The sequence below is a fragment of the Aethalodelphis obliquidens genome, unplaced genomic scaffold, assembly GCF_003676395.1.
Source record: "Aethalodelphis obliquidens isolate GAN/ISIS:26980383/991018 unplaced genomic scaffold, ASM367639v1 scaffold53, whole genome shotgun sequence".
Lineage (NCBI taxonomy): Eukaryota > Metazoa > Chordata > Mammalia > Artiodactyla > Delphinidae > Aethalodelphis > Aethalodelphis obliquidens.
This window is the reverse complement of record NW_020837997.1, coordinates 14,327,939-14,346,930: the sequence shown is the minus strand read 5'-3', so window position 1 is coordinate 14,346,930 and position 18,992 is coordinate 14,327,939. Positions and strand designations below refer to the sequence as shown.

General features: G+C 59.9%; 2 protein-coding genes across 3 annotated transcripts; both read left to right on the top strand.

Annotated features, from left to right (window-relative positions):
* The first annotated feature begins 4,296 nt into the window (after window positions 1-4,296).
* On the top strand, window positions 4,297-10,237 carry CDC34 (cell division cycle 34, ubiquitin conjugating enzyme). The gene is made up of 5 exons (XM_027085990.1): window positions 4,297-4,603; window positions 7,391-7,477; window positions 7,565-7,662; window positions 8,213-8,347; window positions 9,988-10,237. Exons 1-5 carry the CDS (start codon window positions 4,427-4,429, stop codon window positions 10,196-10,198), a joined length of 708 nt encoding a protein of 235 aa, XP_026941791.1. The 5' UTR covers window positions 4,297-4,426; the 3' UTR covers window positions 10,199-10,237.
* A 380-nt stretch (window positions 10,238-10,617) lies between these two features.
* Window positions 10,618-18,992, top strand: GZMM (granzyme M). 2 transcript variants are annotated; one of them, XM_027085985.1, is made up of 5 exons: window positions 10,618-11,386; window positions 16,513-16,672; window positions 17,694-17,829; window positions 18,011-18,274; window positions 18,708-18,992. In XM_027085985.1, the coding sequence occupies exons 2-5, from the start codon at window positions 16,578-16,580 to the stop codon at window positions 18,858-18,860; spliced, it is 648 nt and encodes a 215-aa protein (XP_026941786.1). In that variant the 5' UTR covers window positions 10,618-11,386; window positions 16,513-16,577; the 3' UTR covers window positions 18,861-18,992. The 2 variants fall into 2 exon arrangements, with proteins under 2 accessions (XP_026941786.1, XP_026941785.1); XM_027085984.1 differs by lacking the exon at window positions 10,618-11,386 and adding an exon at window positions 12,997-13,437.

The window sequence follows — 18,992 nt, the reverse complement described above, 5'->3', positions numbered from 1 at the left end:
TTGAGGGAGATCACACGGGGACAGAATCTAAAGCCTTTTTCGAGCTACCAATGGCAGGGACCACCTTGCCTCCCCTTTCCCAGCACCTGCCCTTGGCTGGTAATCGATAAACCAGTGAGTTGCGCTGTGTTTTCCAAAAGCCGCCAGGGCTTCCTTTCTGTTCCCGTTTGCTCTTCTTGAATCTCCCAGCCCCCTAGAGAGGCAGGTAAGAGGTGGAATCTGCATCCCCTCTCCTTGCACTTGGTGGCTTTTGTGACAGTACTTGGCTTCCAGGGGATGCGGTGGCCACGCAGTAGCCTGAGGAAGCACAGGCCACACAGAGGTTCCTGACGGGAGACTCCTGCTTTGCAGCTAAATGAATGAATGTTACTATTTCAAGCCACGAAGTTTGTGGGTCATTTGTTACACAACTAGTAGCTTCACAAAGGTGCCCCCCTCCCTCAGCATTAGCTGTTACTGACACCGCACACAGGAAATGGGCCGGCGTGTCAGCAGGCTGAGACCCTTAGGGGCTGGACGGCCTCGGGGAGCAAGCTGTGCTGAGGCCCCTGCGGCATGGGGCTTGCGGCCGGGCAGGGCATCTGCATGAAATGCGCGGTGCAGGTGGACTCACGGGCTCCGGCAGCCTCCGGTCAGCTCTGTGGTCCCCTGGACTAGGCAGCGTGTGGCAGGTGTCACTGGTGCCACCAGATCCCCTTCCCATCTGCCGAGGCTCACAGCTGCCCCACCAGAGACCAAGCCATGTGGCCCAGGAGGCCTCATCCCCCCATCTGGGGCAGGAGTGGCCAATGACCACCAGGGGATCCAAGAGCTGGTCCGCTTGCCTCATGGGACGCTAACTCACATGCCAGGGTCCCCCCCGGATCAGGCTGAGGCCAACTCCATCTGGGGTCACCTTCCCTGCCCCACCACCTTCCCTCACTGCCACCCCTGAGTCACCATCACGCCTGGTCTTGGATCCTGAATTCCTGGTTTGACCTTTACAGGCACAGCCTGGAGGGGCTGAGCTGTTCTGCTTATCTGACCTCACAGCAGTGTGGACACTCGGCCTCCCTGCCTTCCAAACCCCGCGCCCCCATAGCGTTCACTCCACAGCACCCCGAAGGCTCCTGTTCCCCAGCTTCCCTGGGGAAAGGCGTCCTCCTTCTGTGTCAGGGACCTCTCCTCTCCTTTCCTCATGCTTCCTCCTCACTTGGCATCTCATCCAGGCCATGGCTTCCATTACTGCCTGGTCACCAAGGAGTCTCAAATTCACATCTCAGGCCCAGCCCTGCTCTGCTCCAGCCCTGGGGAGCCAACCACTTGCTGGGCGTCTCCTCAGGGACATCCCAAGGACATCCCAGGCTTGCCACATCCAGGACGGAGCCTCCGGTCAGCCCCCCTGACCCTGGGGCTCCTCTGGAGTCTGTGGTCTCCGAGGAAGCCCCCAGTCCACCCAGGACCAGGGCTCAGCCTGGATGCCTCCCCTGTCCCCCCAGCTGGCCCTTCTCTGCATCCTGTAGGTTGCACATCATAGCTTCATCCTGCCTGCGCCTCCCCACACTGGTCCAGCCCTCATCCTCACTGCCCTGGGCGACCCCACCAGCCAGTAGGAGTGCTCCAGGCACCCTGGCCTCAGTGCTTGGAACAGCACGTGACTCCCAGCTGGCCAATGAGATGCAGCCCTGGGACTTTTTCTGGGGTGGCTGAGCTGGGAGGACCTGGGCCTGGATCCTGGAGCCATCTGGTCACCACAAGGCCTGTGAACACAGTGAGCACTCAGGAAAGCTGAGCAGAGAGACTCTCCCCAGATTTTTTCCTTGACTCTGTCCCCTCACTCTGCCCCAGGCACACTGGTCTCTAGCTGGTCCGGCTTGTCCCTACCTCAGGCCTTTGCACGCACTGTTCCCTTTCCCTGTAACACTGCTCCTCCACACCCAAGGGGCTCACCCCATTCTGGTCCCCACTCAGATGCCACCTCCTGAGAGGCGCCTCCCCTGAGCCCCTATCCGAGATAACTCTCCGGCTCCACTCCCGTTGCTAATGCCTCACTGTCCTTTACTTTTCTTCAATTATTGCTATCAGAAGTTGCTTACTTATGTCCTTTCTCCCTGTCTCCCCAAGGGGAGGGATTTTTACATATTTTATTCACTGCTGTACCCCCAGCACCTAGATTTGTCTGTGGAAGGCCATGAATTAATTAATCAATTTTCCAGAGGAAGACTCTGACGCTCATAGAAGCGAGGGTATTCAGTTCCTGTAGCTGTCATAACAAACCACTGCAAAAACAAAACAACACAAAACAACAACAACAACAAAAACCTCAGAAAACCCCACGACAACACAAGTTCATTATCTTACAAGTCTACATTTGAGGACCATTTCCAAGTTCATGGCAGACCTAGATTTGAATTGAGGGCTCTTCTGTCGCACGTGATGGAAGGCTCAACTCAAACTGGCTTAATAAGAAAAGAAGTAATTTATTGACTTGCACCATTGCAAGGGGAGGCCAGGCATGGCTGGATCCAGGAGCACAAACAGGGTCTTCAGCACTTTCTCATCAGTTGGCTCAGCTTTCCTGAGCGCCAACTTTGTTCACAGGCCTTGTGGTGACGAGATGGTCCTATAGCTCCAGGTCCAGGTTCTCCCAGCTCAGACATCTCAGCAGCATCGTGTCCCCAGAAAAAGGCCAAGTCACGTGCTATTCCTGAACCAACCAGGGGGCCTAGGGTACTCTGATTGGAGGAGCCATGCCTGCAGCCAGGGCTTGACGATCAGTCCAACTGGAACCTTGCAGACTAAGAGTGGTAGCCCCATGGGAAAATGGAGGTGCTTTGGCCAGAAAATGGGCAGGTAGAAACCCCAGACGTCCACCACCTCAGGATGTTTCAGAGCCTGAGGTGCAGGCTTTCCTGGGGGACAAGGCCTCATGTGGGACCAGCTGGAGGGGCCACAAACCTGGTACCTCTCTTTACATTTCCAGGGCTGCCCCCACTCACCCAATAACTCCTGCGATAACTCCTGTGGGGTGTACGCAGGGAGACATCTTGGGACACTTCTCTGGAAGAATCATAATTAATTCTAACTATTATTCATCAACAAGCTGCCACACAACATCTTGGGAAACTTCTCTGGAAGAATCATAATTAATTCTAATTATTATTCATCAACAAGCTGGCACACGACATCTTGGGAAACTTCTCTGGAAGAATCATAATTAATTCTAATTATTATTCGTCAACAAGTGGCCACAGGCCGAGGCTATGACACTGGTGCTATGGACAGAGAATGAGGGGCAGAAAATGAGGGACAGAGAACGCTTGGAACAGTGGACAAACGGGTGTGCAATCCACTTTATAGATGACGGGCCCCTCCAGGTCCCTCGGGGTGCAGGGCAGAGCCCCCTTACTGATGAAGCTGCTGCTATGCCCAGGGCTTTCTCAGACTCCTTCCATCCCCACAGATGATATATTATTTTCCTTCCCCAGACGGGTTTACCTGTCTGTCCTCAGCGGGGGACCAGCCCAGGGCCAGGTGTCGGGGCAGCCAGGGGAGGAAATCAGCTCAGCTCAGCCCGAGGTGTTGGTGCAACTGTTGGCTGCCCGGGTCACCTGCCAGCAAGGCCACCACAGGCCTCGAGTGCCACGCCCACCCTCGTGGGGAGCTGTCACCTGCGGACGTGCAGGGATGGAGGCCAGGCCCCATCCCAACTCTCCGACCCAGAGCTGTGCGGGTGTCCGGGCCCGGGGCGCGGCCAGGTCAGCGCTCTGGCAGGGTCCGGGTGAAGCCCAGGGTGGGGTCAAAGGTCGGCCTGAGACGCGGGCACAGCCAGGGAGGGTCAGGGCTCTGGTCTGGGGTTCGGCCAGGACGAGTGCCGAGTCCACGCTGCAGAGGCGTGCCAAGTGGGGAGGGGCTGCGAGCGGCGGGACCCTCCTGGCTCCAGCGCCCCCGGGGAAACTGAGGCTCCGGATAGCTCCGACCCGGCCCCGCCCCGCGACGAGACGTCACAAAAAGGCCACAAAAGCGCGGCGGGCCGAGCCGGGCGGCGCAGCGCAGCCCTGCCCGCGGCCCCGCGCACAGGGGTCCCGGCCGCTCGTCCGAGCTGGGGCGGCAGCGGCGGCCTCCCAGGGTGTCGGGAACGGCAAAGGGCCTACGGGCGCAGCCCCCGGCTCCCGGCGGCGCGCTCGGCGGCAGTGGTAGGGATCGCTTCCCGGCGTGCCCCGCGGAGGGGCGCGCAGGCGCGGTCAAGGCGGGCGGAGCGCAAGCGCGGGCGGCGGGGGCGGGGCGCGGAGGCTGAGGTGAGCGCCGGGCGGCGGTGCAGAGCTACTGGAGCGCCCGGCGGCTCCGGGCGGTGGACGAAGAAGGAGGCCCCGGCCCCTGCCCGTCCCGTGCCCCCACGGCCCCGCGGCCCCAAGCGCCCCCGGCCCCGGCCCCGTCCGCCGCCACCATGGCCCGGCCGCTGGTGCCCAGCTCACAGAAGGCCCTGCTTCTGGAGCTCAAGGGGCTGCAGGAGGAGCCGGTGGAGGGCTTCCGGGTGACCCTGGTGGACGAGGGCGACCTGTACAACTGGGAGGTGGCCATCTTCGGGCCCCCCAACACCTACTACGAGGGCGGCTACTTCAAGGTGAGCGGCGGGGTCAGGGGGCGGCGACCCCCTCCTCCGGCTCCTCGGGGCCCCTCCCCCACCTCTGCCCCCTGCCCCCGTCCTCTCCCCTGGTGGGACCCGTTCTCACTGTCTCTCCTCCTCACGGGGTTCCTTCCCTCTCCCTCTTCTCCTCGCGGGGCCCCCATCCTCTGTCCCTCCTCCTCCCGGGGCCCCTTCCTTCTGCCCCGCTGCCTGACCGCCTCTGGCGAGCTAGGGGCCCTCGGTCAACCCCTCTGGCCCTAGGAGTCCCCGAGAAGCGCCTCTTCCCTCTAAGGCCGCTTCATGTCCCCAGAGGGGAGGCCCGGGACCCTCCCTGTTTCTCTGGGTGCGGGGCCTTTGCTTCCCCCAGCCTCTGGTGCCCGTCCCCCTCCTCCTGGCCCTGCCCGCTGCCCGGAGCGGACAAAGAGGCCTCCCCAGAACCAGCCAGCACTGTTGGGAGGGAGGGAGGCCCCCCGCCTGGGGGCTGGCTCGGCCACTGGCTCGGGTTCCAACAAAGGCCCGGATGGGGCTGGCAGCCGGGACCTGCTTGGAAAGCGGCCACCTGGCCGATAGCAGTGGGCCAAGCCCTCTGGGCTTCATCCTGAGCCTTACGTAACGTGTTCTGTCCGGCCGTCGCTCCCACCCTCAGCCCTGTCCCCGGGAGCCACAGCACAGAGCCCACCCAGGCCCGGCCTCAGAAGCGTAGGCTCTTCTGTGCCCCGGCTGGCCTTTCTCAGGTTCCTCTGAGCAGGCGGCTTCTTGGGCCCCACGTCTCCTGCCCTGGGTCGCTTCTGGGCGCTCTGTGAGCGGGGAGGCCAGGGCTGTCCCGGGGACCGGCTGTGTTTCTGACAAGTGTGACGAGGACTCAGGCCAGTACCTGGACAGGATATGAGTCCAGATGTGGTGTTGGCAGGACCCCTCCCAGATCAAAGAACTTTGCTCCTCGAGCCAGACGGACAAGACAGGGGGTCTCCTTGTAAGAGAAGCGGAGCCTGGGCCCTCAGCTGGAACACCCCCAATGCCGCCTGCCAAGAGCCCAGTGGCCAGGCTGGGAGGCCCGGGCGGTGGCGGGGCGGGGCTGGCACTGCCCGGACAGATGTCTGTGTTTGCAGTTTTGGCTAACATTTTAGCCACGCCTGCTCAGGGGCCGGGAGGGGGCAGGCTGGCCTGCTGGGGTGATTCTTGAGTTGAGATTCCCTTGTTGCTGGGGTGGGATGGGGGGATGAGCATGGACAGCCCTGGGCTGAGTTCTGATGTGGAATCCGTCTTCCCCGTGCAGGACATGGATTGGGGGCTGGTCCCCAAATGGTTTAACCAACCCTCGTCCCTGAGCCTCTTTTGTCTGCATCTGGGAGCTGTTGGCTGTGAGGATAAGGGCCCCACTCAGAGCTGGAATAGCATGAGTCCCACCCTGAGGCCAGGCCGGGACTCTGAGCAAGGGTGCTGGACTGGAAGGAAAGGAAAGGACGTGGGTTTCTGGCTACTGCCCACTGTTTGCAAGGGATTGTGGGTAGGACCTTCCAGGCTGGCTTTGGGGGGATGATCCTGTTATTCTAGAAACCTGGGCTAGGGAGGGGCGCCACAAATCTGATCGCGTTTGCCGCGAGAGTCTGACCTCGAGGAAGGCAGCGTGGGACCCACAGTGGTTCTGCCACCCTCACATCCTCCTGTTCTGATGTGGTTGGCTGGGGAGTGGGGGGAAATATGTGGAAATACAGGGGCTGGAAGTGCCCGGGGGGGCACCATCGCTTTCCAGCACCTTCCTCTCAGCCCGCCCAGCCTCACCCCCTCCCCCTTACAAGCCAGAGGGGCTCCGGGCAGCGTGTGCTGAGGGGTGCCTCAGAGACCTGGGTTGGGGAGCCCCTCCACAGCTGCATTCTGTGTGCCCTCAGGCAAGGTGCTCTCCTTCTCTGAGCCTCAGTTGGCACAGCAGTCAAGGCATCTCTGGGACTTGATGGGTGTTTGGTGAGGGGAGGCCTGTCCCCCTCCTCCGCTAAGGAGGCCTCAGCTGGTCTCTGTCTTCACTTAGAAACGTAGCCCTGGGCTTGGCGGGACCAAGGGGCAGGGTCTGAGGCCCAAGTTCCAGACTGACTTCAGGCCTCAACACGTTCACTCCAGAACAGAGGGCCCTCCCCCGAGTGCCCCCAGCGCCCCCTGCCCAGGAGGACGATTCTCCAAAGATGGGGGGGCCTGCAGCCCCCTCTTGTCCCACGTTGGCCCCGAGAGCCTGAAGCACCATCAGGATCCCAGGACTGGGGCGTAAACAGGCGAGGCCGGGGCATAACTCTCCCTCGCAGCCCTCCCCCGTCTGCCCGTGACCTTCCCGGTTGCCTTCCTGACCCCCCAGGACTGACACCTGCGGGCAAAGAGCCTGTCCGCCTGGTGCTGACTCATCTCCGCCCCCGGCGCCTGCCCAGTGAACACCCATCTATTTTAATCCTCCCCACAGGTTGGAGACTGAGGCTGGGAGCCCAGCGCGGTGCTCGGGCACCCGGCTCCCAGGACTGGGCCCACCACGCTCCCTGGGGCCAGGGCTCTGGTCCCCCCAGAGGCCTGGGCTGGGACGGGCCTGGAGCTGCACCCCGGCGAGTGCCCACACACTCCCCCCCCCAACCCCCAGCCACTGACAGCAGGGCAGGGACCGGGGTCGTCAGCTCAGCTCGGTGACCCCGAAAAGCCCCTGGCCTGTGAGGGGCGCCGGAGGCAGGCGAGTCCCAGGCTGACTGCTGTGTGTGGTCTTGGGCGGCCTGACCCGGCCCTGGCTGAGCCTCTGCTCTCCCCCACCAGGCGCGCCTCAAGTTCCCCATTGACTACCCCTACTCTCCGCCGGCCTTTCGCTTCCTGACCAAGATGTGGCACCCCAACATCTACGAGGTGAGCCTGCTCCTCCAGGGGGCGGGGTGGGGCGGGGGGCGTGTGGACGGGAGCCTCATGGGTGCTGAACCCCCCCGTGCCACACAGACTGGGGACGTGTGCATCTCCATCCTCCACCCCCCCGTCGATGACCCCCAGAGCGGGGAGCTGCCCTCGGAGCGGTGGAACCCCACGCAGAACGTCAGGTGAGGCAGTCGGCGTCGGGCAGGCCAGCCCTGGGGACGTGGACACGGGAGGATGCAGCTCCCTGTGGGGTGGCAGCGTCTGTGGGAGCCCCCTCCCGCCAGAGCCCCCATCCCTGCCGGCCTCTCCTCCATTTCCTGCCATCCCTGCCTCACCCACCTTCAGGAATGGTCTCTGGGACTCCTGTGGCCGTGTCTGCGTGCCCCTGGGGTCCCCCCTCCTTCCTCGAGCCCCAGGGAGCACAGCCCTTCCATCCCCTGGTGCTGTGCTCACCCTGAGCGGCCCGGGCACTCTCCTCCTCCCCGGGCTGGAGCGGGAATGAGTGGCACAGGGGACCCACTCTCCAGGCAGGATGCCCCAGGGAGGGGACAGGCCTGCTCCAACGGAGGGAAGATGGTCCTGGCCTTGGCTGTCCACCATGTCCCGTCCCAGGAGCCTGGCACGCCGCAGAGGGCAGGTGGAGGGTGGCGGGCCGGCTCGGGGCATGAGGCTCCCGGGCAGGCAGCCCCTGGGCCGTGGACCCCCCACGCCGACTCTTGCCGCCTCCCCTAGGACCATCCTCCTGAGCGTCATCTCCCTCCTCAACGAGCCCAACACCTTCTCACCGGCCAACGTGGACGCTTCCGTGATGTACAGGAAGTGGAAAGAAAGCAAAGGCAAGGACCGCGAGTACACGGACATCATCCGGTGAGTGGGCCTGGGGCCTGGGGAGGCAGGGTGGCCCTCCTGAGCCCTCCCCCTCTTGCCGGAAAAGCTGGGGTCTTTCTCTCGTGAAGCGTGTGGCCCACATATGTACTATCGTGTGTGGACGTGGCGTGTGTGTGTGTGTCTCGTGTGCGTGGCATGTGGGTACATGCACCTCACACAGAGATAAACGGCCTGGTGTCCGCCAGGATCTAGCAGGGTCTTGCCACATCCTTCTGCTTTGACACTGTAAGGTCAGCGATCCCACTGGTACCCCCCATCCCCCGTGTACGCGGACCCTGCGTGCTGGGGCGTGCACGCGTGTGCGTGGTCTTTTTCCCCACGTGCTTTTCCCCACGCGGTCTCCTCCGGGACCGTGCTGTGCGGGGTGTTCCATCATTTCACCTAACGGGAGTGAATGTCGCAATTTTGAGACTTGGAGTTATTCTCTAAAGGCAGCAAAACCGTGTGGTACGAGCATGTTTAGGAGATAACTTCTTTTACGAAAAGTCAGTTTCTCCTGGTTATAAAAGCAGCGCATCACTTAGGAGTTTGCCAGGATGAACTCCTCTCATTTCTGTTGTTTTCTGTTTTTCCCCGTGAACAGGCAGGTGCCCGGCCTCGCAGGGGAGTCTGTGTGAAACATTCCCCAGGGGCCTGCGCGCTCTGCCCTGTTGTGTTTGTTGTGTCGCGTGAGCTGCTCTAGGAGCCCCTGGGGTCTGTGACTTGTTTCATGACAAACTAAACGCTTCACTAAGTCTCCTCCAAAGAGGTTTTTAGTCTGTCATTTGCTTCTTGGAAAAGGGAGTAGGTCAGACACGTCTCCATGACGACCCAGGCCCCCCCCCCCAGGCCCAGCATTCACCCGGGGAAACAGTTCTCATCCTCACCCGCATCCAGGCGCATGCTCACCCACCGTGTCCACGCAGCTGTGGGGACCTGTGCCCATGGGCCGGCCGCACGACCCCATGGTGGGAGCTCCAGAAAGCCCACCGGCCCTGTCGGGTGGTGGGACCCCAGGCGCAGCAGGTGCGGTCAGAGCTCCTGCCGGCTACCGTCAGTCGGATAAAGCTCCGGACGGAAAGCACGTGCAGGAGACACGGTGCTGGTGACAGGAAGACGCTCAAGTACAGAGAGGAGAGGACCCGGGACCCCGGCCTGGTGGGGGTGTGCCGAGTCCCGCCACGGGCGCCTCCCAGTGGCTGGCCCTTCCCCTGGGGCTGCTGAGCGACCCCGCCCACCCCACCCGCCACCCTCCACCCTGCCCCTCGCCCACTGACCCAGCCCAGCGCCGTGGCTGCTCCCACCTCGCCTGACCTCAGCGGCCAGGGCCGAAATGCGCTTCTCTTCCTGATGAGCCGACACCCTCCCTGTGTCTGCACAGCCCTCATCCTGGTTCAGAGCCCGCGTTCCACCGCCTCCCACACGTGTGTGCTCGCGTCTGTGCGCGCGTGTGTGATCAGAGGCCCGTGCACACGCGGGGGCCATGAGTGGTTGGGCCCGTCTGCTCTGCCCCGGCCATCCTGTCGCTGGCCCCCATGGCCCGGCCATCGCCCCGGTTGTCCTGTGTTGTTTCACGGGAGCGAGCGCGGGGGCCCCAGGGCTGCCGGCCGCAATGAGGCAGACCCCGCTTCTCTCCGCAGGAAGCAGGTCCTGGGGACCAAGGTGGACGCGGAGCGGGACGGCGTGAAGGTGCCCACCACGCTGGCCGAGTACTGTGTGAAGACCAAGGCCCCAGCGCCTGACGAGGGCTCGGACCTCTTCTACGACGACTACTACGAGGATGCCGAGGCCGAGGCCGAGGCCGACAGCTGCTTCGGGGACGAGGACGACTCGGGCACCGAGGAGTCCTGACCCCGCGTTTCCGCAAATAAACTGACAGATTTTACCTCAGCCGCCCACTCTCTGCCGCCGCCACTACCTCCGGACACTGCGTCCGCCCTGTCCCCTCCGCCTCCGGGGAGGCCGCTGCGCTCGCGGCCCCGCCTGGGCCGGACGCCGCTCGGGGACCCTGGCCCGCCCGCCCCACCCACCAGCTGGAGCCAGAGACTCGGGGTCCCGGCTTGAGAGCGGACAGATTGACTCGGGGTCACCTCTTCTCTCTGCTTGCGGTTGTTTGGAATCTAAATAAAGCGACTTTATGAGAAGCCCGAGGACCAACCTCTCCTTGGCCGTGAGGCCAACGGGGCCCAGGCGGGGACGCAGGCCCTGGTGCCATGCATGTGACCCGAGACAGGCAGGCGGCAGCCGCCCCTCCGAACCTGGAAGCTCCCCAGGGGTCTCCTGTCAGGTTTGCTGATTTGGGGGGAGGGGCCGCAGAGACCGGGGTCTGGCCAGGCGGGGGCCTGGGGTGTGTTCTTGGGGCTGAGGGGTGGCCCCGGGGGTCCGAAGCCCCAGCTCCTGGGCAAAAATAAAGTTTTATTGGAACAAAGCCACACCCATTTCTTCCCCTGCTTTAGAACGGAGTGATTGCAACCTAGCGTCTGGGCCAAAAGCCAGAAATACCGTCTGGGCGTTTACGGGAAAGGTTACCCCACCTGCCACCACCCTTGGGCCTGTGGGTCCAGCCCCTCTGCTCCCCTGGGACCCCTTCTCCCCTTCCCCGGGATTCTGTAACAAACAGATCCAGACTCGGTGCTCACCCTTCATCACGCTCGGCTTGTGTGGGTCGGGGTCACGTGGGTGTGGGGAGGGAGGGGTGCATGTCACTGCCCCACCGCCTAGATGACCGGAGCCTCAGGGCCGGGAGGATGAGGGCCCAGGGGCCAGGCCAGTGCCCACCAGCCCTAGGGTCACGCGGTGCCTCTTGCCCTGCACAGGACAGATGGGAACAGGCGTGAGCCCCCAGACCCAAGGGGAGGGGTCGAGGACCCACCCTCTAGGGAGCGTCTGAGGATGGAAGCCGGGGTGTAAATGCCCAGCTCTTGTCCCCAGATCCAAAGGAGCTTGTGCACGCAGTTGCCTCGCCCCGGGGCCTCGGGATCCTGTGCTCCCCCCCGGGGGCCTCAGCGTTGGGTTTGCCTGGTTCAACGTGGATTTCAGGTAAACAAACTGTTTTTACTCTCAGATCATCCCATGTAATGTTTGGGAAGTAATCATACCAAAAAGTTACTTGGCGTGTATCTGAAATTCGTCTCTTCTTAGTTGCCAAAATATGGCGCCCTCCCCTGCCCCCCAATACCAATGAAACCTACTTCCTGGGGTTATTAGAAAGATTAAACAAGGTAGGACACGTGAACACCCTATAAATACTCATTTTTCTTAAACTGAACCCTGGCCTCACAAGCCCTCCTGGGTGAAGACAACCTTAGCCTCGTGTGCCAGACGCAGTCAGAGGAGAGGTGGACGGTTTGCATCTGGCCTCAGAGCCCCAGCATCGGGGCGATCTCATCCTCCTCTGTGACCCATTTTTCATCCGAGTCTTCTTTATTTATCACAACCCTTTCAGCATCAGAGGGAAGAACGCTTGACTCATCACACTGACTCAAGTGCAGGAGAATTTCACTGGCTTCCGTGACTGACAGGGCGGGGGTTTCAGGCACAGCTGGAGCCAGGTGCTGGCTGTGCCCTGACTCTTGTCTCCCCCCCTACCTGTGGTCGGCAGAATAACAGCTCTGAAAACGTCCATGCCCGAATCCCAGCATCTCTGTCTCTAGATGCTGGAAAAGGCAGGAAATAATTCTCCCCTGTAGCCCCAGAGGAACCAGGCCGGCCCACACCTGGACCTTTGCCCCATGAAGCCCATTTCCTGCTTGCAGCCTCCAGAACTGTGGTTTCAGGCACTGAGCGTGTGGTCAGCTTCCTCTGTGTGGGCCTCATTCTCAGGTGGACGCCTCTCGCCTTGGGCCCACCCACACCCAGGGTGACATCTTTCCAAGTCCAGCAGAGAGTAAGGGCCGTCTGAAAAGTTCCAGAAGAAATGCGGGCCACAGTCTTCACTGAGCTGCTTTAGGGCTTAAGGTGGTCCTCTACCCTGAACCGAACCCTGTGGCCAGGGGGTACGGGGTGTGCTCTGATTGGCTGGTCGGGGTCACGTGGTGTCGGGGAGCAGCAAGGAGAGGGGTGGACCGAAGGAGGGAGGACCTAGCTGAGCCTGGCTAGGACCCTCGGATTTGCAGGAGCCCCCCAGGTACTCATAACACACGAGTGTTCATAGCATCTTTCTTCAAAATTGCCAAAATCTTGAAGACCCCAGATGTCCATGGACAGATGATGGATAAACACAATGCGGTCCGGGGAATTCCCTGGTGGTCCAGTGGTTAGGACACTGAGCTTTCACTGCTGAGGGCGTGGGTTCAATCCCTGGTCGGGGAACTAAGGTCCCGCAAGCCCCATGGCATGGCCAAAAGAAAAACAAAAAACAAAGAAACTAAACAGTGTGGTCCACCCAGACAGTGGAATATTATTGAGCCTTAAAAAGGCAGGAGATTCTGACACCTACTACCACAGGGATGAACCTTGAGGACATGATGCTCAGTGAGAGAAGCCAGACACAGAAGGACACATGGTGTCTGATTCCACTCACAGAGGGTTCCTGGGGGAGTCAGATCCACAGAGACAGGAAGTAGATGGTGGGGGCCAGGGGCTGGGGGAGGGGTGGGGAGTCAGTGTTTCATGGGGACAGAGTTTCAGTTTGGGAAATTGAGAAAGTTCTAGAGATGATGATGGGCTGGCTGCACGACAATGTGAAGGTGCTTAGTGCCGCCGAGCTGTGCGCTTAAAAATGGTTAAAATGGTGAATTATGGTGTGTGTATTTTGCAAAAATAAGACAACAGGGCAAGGAGATAATACCACTGAAACCACAAAACACCATGTGTGAGATGGGAGCTTGAACGTGATGGGACAGTAGATGCTAATGAAGGTTTCTCGTCAGCTTTTCAGGTGTGATCATGGTGACGGGGTTTTGTCTTCAGAGAGTCTGTATCTTTTAGAGGTACTTCAGGGTGAGGTGGAAGCAGCCAGAGCTGTGAATGTCACCTCCCCCACAGGAAGGGTGGGTGTGGGTGGCGCTGGGGGCCCGGGGCCAGCATCATGGAGGCCCCGCGATCCCCGATGCTGCTGCTGCTGGCGGTCCTGGGAGCCCTGTGGGCAGGTGAGCGCGGTGGGGAGACTGAGGCCCAGAGCTGTGGCACCTGGGGTCTGGGGGTGGGAGACAGGGCACGGGGCATCAGAACAGAGACTGGAAACAACTCCCCCGTCCTCAGAAGGGACCCCGCTGAAGACATGTTGGCTGCCCCAAAAGCACAAGGCGGCTTTCCTTGAAACAGCCTTGAAAATAGATGGTGGGTTAAGCAAAGGGCAAAAGGCCGAGGATGCCCGCCGTCCTGGGGGTTTCTTTTCTGACAGTATGTGAGAATCCATTCCCTTTTGCTGGAATATTTCTGGAAGAAGGCTCCAGAGCTGGGAGGCACGGAGGGAGGGAAGGAGTTTCACTTTCCCCCAACAGTTTTGTGCGGGGCACGTGGATGACCTAGTGAGAAGATAATATAAATTTTTTTAAATGGGAGGGATGTGGGACTTCCCTGGCAGTCCAATGGCTCGGACTTGGCGCTGTCACTGCCGGGGCCTGGGTTCAATGCCTGGTGGGGGAACTAAGATCCCACAAGCTTCAAGGCGTGGGGGGAAAAAAAAAACGGGGGGGCATAAATTAGGAGTTTGGGATTAACAGATAGACAGTACTATACATAAAAGAGATGAACAACAAGGTCCCACTGTTTAACACAGGGAACTGTATCCAATATCTTATAATAACCTAAAATCGGAAAAGAAACTGAAAAAGAATATATATCTATAACTGAATGACTTTGCTGTACACTTGAAACTAACACAACATTGTAACTCAACTATAGTTCAAGTTTTTTAAAAAGTGAGACCCAAAAAAAGCATTAAAAAAAAAAAAAGTGTGGGGCCTCCGTGGTGGCGCAGTGGTTGAGAGTCCGCCTGCCGATGCAGGGGACGCGGGTTCGTGCCCCGGTCCGGGAAGATCCCACATGCCGCGGAGCGGCTGGGCCCGTGAGCCATGGCCGCTGAGCCTGCGCGTCCGGAGCCTGTGCTCTGCAACGGGAGAGGCCACAGCAGTGAGAGGCCCGCGTACCGCAAAAAAAAAAAAAAAAAGTGTGAAGAGGGCTGCTAAGGGCACATGATCCCTTCCTGAGGAGATCATCTCACAGCTCAGTGCAGTGGAGGCTCGGAGAGTTTAGCAGGTGGATTGAGGGTCTGTGAGTTTTATCTACAGTAGCTGTTAGGACTTCTTCTAAGTGAAGCCTGAGGGCGAGGCGAGGCCTTGGGGCAGAGGAGAGGCCCCATCAGGACAGATATTTTACATGCTTTTCCTTTTGACTTAATTCTGCTTTTTCAGACAAGTCAAGGGAATCATGCAGATAACTTCCATCTTCTCTTCCCTAAATTCCTCAGTGGTAAACATTTGCTCCAGTTGCTTTATCATCCCCTCTTCCACTCACATCCCGACCCTGGGTGTGTGTGTTAAGTATAAATAGGTATGTTTATCATTCTTTTTCTGAGCCCGAGTGGGCTGCAGACGTGCTGCCCCTCACCCCTAAGCGCTCCAGTGAGTCTTCTGAGAACCAAGACAGCCCCTTATGTGACTGGTAGATTCTCAGCATCCTTCCTATCCGCTCACCTACAGACCTTATTCCAACTGTCGCCACGGGGTCCTCTGTGGGTCACTGCGTCGTCCTGCTGACCTCGGTCCCTGCGCTCTGGAAGCGTCTCTATGTCCCCCGGGTCCTCTGGCCACTGTGGGCCTGTCAGCTGCGTTCCCAGACTGGGCTCCGGTGGTGCAGTTTCCACAGGACCCACGGAGCGGGGCTGTGTTCTCCCGGTCCTGGTGGATCCGTTCGACCACTTGGAGAAGCTGAGGTTGGCCGGGCTTCTCCAAAGTGAAATCAAGCATTTCCCCTTGTAGTTGTCTTGAGGGGAGACTTTGGGACTCTGAGGGTAGAGCGTACTCCTCACACCTCACCCTCGAGCTGGATTCACAGGATGTGGGGCAGATGCAGGCTGTTTGCCCACCGGCAGCACGCAGGAGGCAGGGTGTGCTAGTATGTTTATACACAACTCCAGCTTGCGGGGGCAGGAGACCACAGCCCAGAGAGTGAGGCAGCCTAGCTTGGGTTGCCCAGAAGGGAGTGACGGAGCTGAAATTGGAGCCCCGGCTGCCTGACTTCCCAAATCATGAATGCGCGGCTAGAACCGGCACCTGGAGGCGTGAAATGGAAGGACAGCCGTGGTGGGCATCCCACTCTTCTGGCCTGGCTGGATGGCAATAGTTCTGTGATCAGTTGGTGACCCAGCAGGGTAGGAACCCAACCATCCACCCCTATCCTTTCTCCCTCCCTTCTTTCCTTCCTTCGTTCTATCCATCCATCACCCATCACCCAGCATCCATCCATCATCCATCTATCCATCCACTCATGCTTCCTTCCTTATTTGCTGACCATATATTGTATTAGACCTGTTGTAAACAAGACTGGCACAGAGCCTGTCCTTGCATCACTCATAGGCTAGTGGGAATAGACAGGCAATGCGGAAGTGTGTGGGATACAACACCAGGGTGGGGTGAGTGCTTGGAAGAGAACAGAGGAAGAGGAAGAGGAAGAGGTCTCTGAGGAGAAGACTTTTGGGCCGAGACCAGTGAGACAGCCAGACATCGGAATGTCTGGGGGAAATGCACTCCAGGCTTCCAGAACAGTACATGCAAAGGCCCTGAGGTGGGAACAAGGGCAGTGCCCTGGAGGAGCGGCAGGGAGACCCAAGTGCTGGAGTGGGTGAGGGCGAGTGTGAAGGAAGCAGGGTCAGCTGATGCGTGTCTCGTGGCTCATGAGGAGTTTAGATGTTTAAAGCACGTTGGGGAATCCCAGGAAGATTTTGAGCTGATTCACATTAGAGCACTTTTTTATCCTTTTAATTCATGATTGGTTTTAGAACAGTTTTTATAGCAGCTTTATTGAGATGTCATTCACATACTGTACAATTTGCCCATTTAAAGAATACAATTCAGAGAATTTCAGCGCATTCAGAGCTGTGCAACCAACCCCATAGTCTAATTCCAGAACATTCCATCCAGGGCTGCAGAGCTGGAGTTGCAGGGTCATGGCAGGGGTGGGGCACCCAGCCCTAACCTGGCTTTTTCTCTCCCCATCCCCAGGAGGCAACACGTTTGAGACCCACATCATTGGGGGTCGAGAGGCTGCCCGCAACTCACACCCATACATGGTTTCGCTGCAGAAATCCGGCTCCCACCTGTGTGGGGGGGTCCTCGTGAACCGGCAGTGGGTGTTGACAGCTGCCCACTGCCTGATCCATCCGTGAGTGACCCTGCCCTGCCCCACCCCCATCCCCCCAGCTGTCCCCAAATCTATCCTGTCATCCCCACTCTCACCTGAGAGATTTAAGCCAATTGTAGCATTGTGGGGGGGGGGGTCCCCTTGCCCTCTGCAGCGATTGCTGAGGCGTGCGTATGTGACACTGACCTTAGGCGTGTGTATGTGACATTAGGCCGTGAGGATTCCTGGGGATGGTTTATCTGCTACAACAAAGCACCTTCCAAGTGGACAGGGTCAGGCCCCTTGTGACACCCAGGAGTATATCTCCCACCTGTGGCCATGTGGACAGAGCTGGTCTATGAGGGTGGCAGGGCCAACACAGAGAGGAACCTGGGTCCCTGATGCCATTGTGAAGCCACCAAATGAACCCATCCCAGAGCTGCCCTACCTCTGGTCTGGCCAGTAACCAAGACCACAGATCAAACTGGGGGAAATAACCAAGAGGGACCTGTTGGTTCGTGTAACTGAAAACGCCAGGAGGAGGCAGCCTTCAGGCATGGCTTGATCCAGGTGCTCCCATGAGGCGCTCAAAAGCTTGCCTGTGTCTCAACTCTGCTGTCTTGCCCCCTGGCCACATTATCAGGCAGGCTCTCTCCCATGGTGGCAAGGATGGGCCCCCTTAAGTCCTGTCAAAAGAGCTTCTTCCTCTCTAGTTTGGGCAAGTTTATGAGGATAGGTCCCGATGGGCCCAGCTAGGTCACTGCCAGCCTCTGAACAAATCACTGATGTTGAGGCATAACGTACGCGCTGTCTGGAGCCCCAGGCTGGTGGTGGGGGCAGGGAGGGTCAGCATTTTTAAGACACACACAGCACAAGCCCCTGGCCGGGCCGAGTCTGGGGAGGGGTGGGAGCAGGGAAGGCTTACTGGAGGAGGTGGGGAGAAGAACGGGCTGAGCAGTAGCAGGGGAAGGACCCCAGAGAGAGGCTGGGGGAGGGGGTGCGGGACACCGAGTGCCCCTGAGGCTGCAGGGCTGCCGCCCACACCCTGATCTTGTGCCCCCAGGACACAGCTGCTGAGGCTGGTGCTGGGGCTCCACGTGCTCGGAGACCCTGCCCTTACCTGCCACATCAGGGAGGTGGTCCTGCACCCCGAATACAAGCCAGCCCCCCATCTGAAGAATGACCTCGCGCTGCTTAAGGTGCTGCCAGTGGGAGAAATGGTAGTTCCAGGTCCCCTCCCTCAGTGTGGTGTTCCCCTCCCCCAGGGTCCCCTCCCCACTGTCCCTCCCCCAGGAACCCCTCCCTCATCGCCCCTCCCCCAGTGTTCCCCTCCCCCAAGGTCCCCTCCTGCACTCACCTGCCCCTTTCTGTTCCCTGTAGTTGGATGGGAAGGTGAAACGCAGCAAGACCATCCGGCCCCTGGCCTTGCCGCGAGGACGCCAGGCAGTGGCCGCAGGAGCACGGTGCAGCATGGCCGGCTGGGGTGTGACCCACCAGAGTGGGCAACTGGCCAGGGCACTGAAGGAGCTGGATATGCACGTGCTGGATGCCAGGATGTGCAACAACAGTCGGTTTTGGCAGGGTGGCATCAGCCCCCGCATGATCTGCCTGGCAGCCTACTCCAAGAACCAGGCCCCCTGCAAGGTGAGGGCGCTGGGGTGGGGGGCGCCTCATCGGCCAGCAGCTGGGCACCCAGGCAAGCCCCAACTCTCCCCAGGCCCTGCTCCCTCCATTCCCTGGGGGTCCTGAAGGTTGGCACGAGCGTGAGCCCATTTCTCAGGTGCAGAAACTGAGGCACAGAGAGGTTGCCCATGGTCACATAGCCAGCAGCAGAGCTGGGGCATGAACTCCAGCACCCAGGAAGATCAGGGCATAGATAGAGCATGTGCAAAGGCCCTGCGGTGGGAAGAAGGAGCAAAGAGAGTTAAAAGGAAAGGAAGGGAGGAGGGAATGAAGGAGGTCGGGGGACGAAGGGTGCAGGGAGAGGGGGGCAGGGGTCTCTTCCCTGGAATCAGCCTCCTGCCCCCCACCTCCCGCAGTGGGCAGCAAGGTGACCGGTGCTCTGTTGCCTCGGCAGGGGGACTCAGGAGGACCCGTGATATGCAGCAGAGGCCAAGTGGCTGGAATCCTGTCCTTCAGCTCTAAGAACTGCACCGACATCTTCAAACCCCCCGTGGCCACCGCCGTGGCCCCCTATAAGTCCTGGATCGAGAAGGTCATCGGCCACTAGCGGCCCGCTTCCCTAACCCGACCCTCCAGAGGTGGCCCGACTCCCCTTCTGTGCGCCAGCAGGATTGCAGGGAGGGGCGGCCGGGGGCCTGCATGTGTCAGGGGACCAATAAACTCTAATAAGGAAATGGCA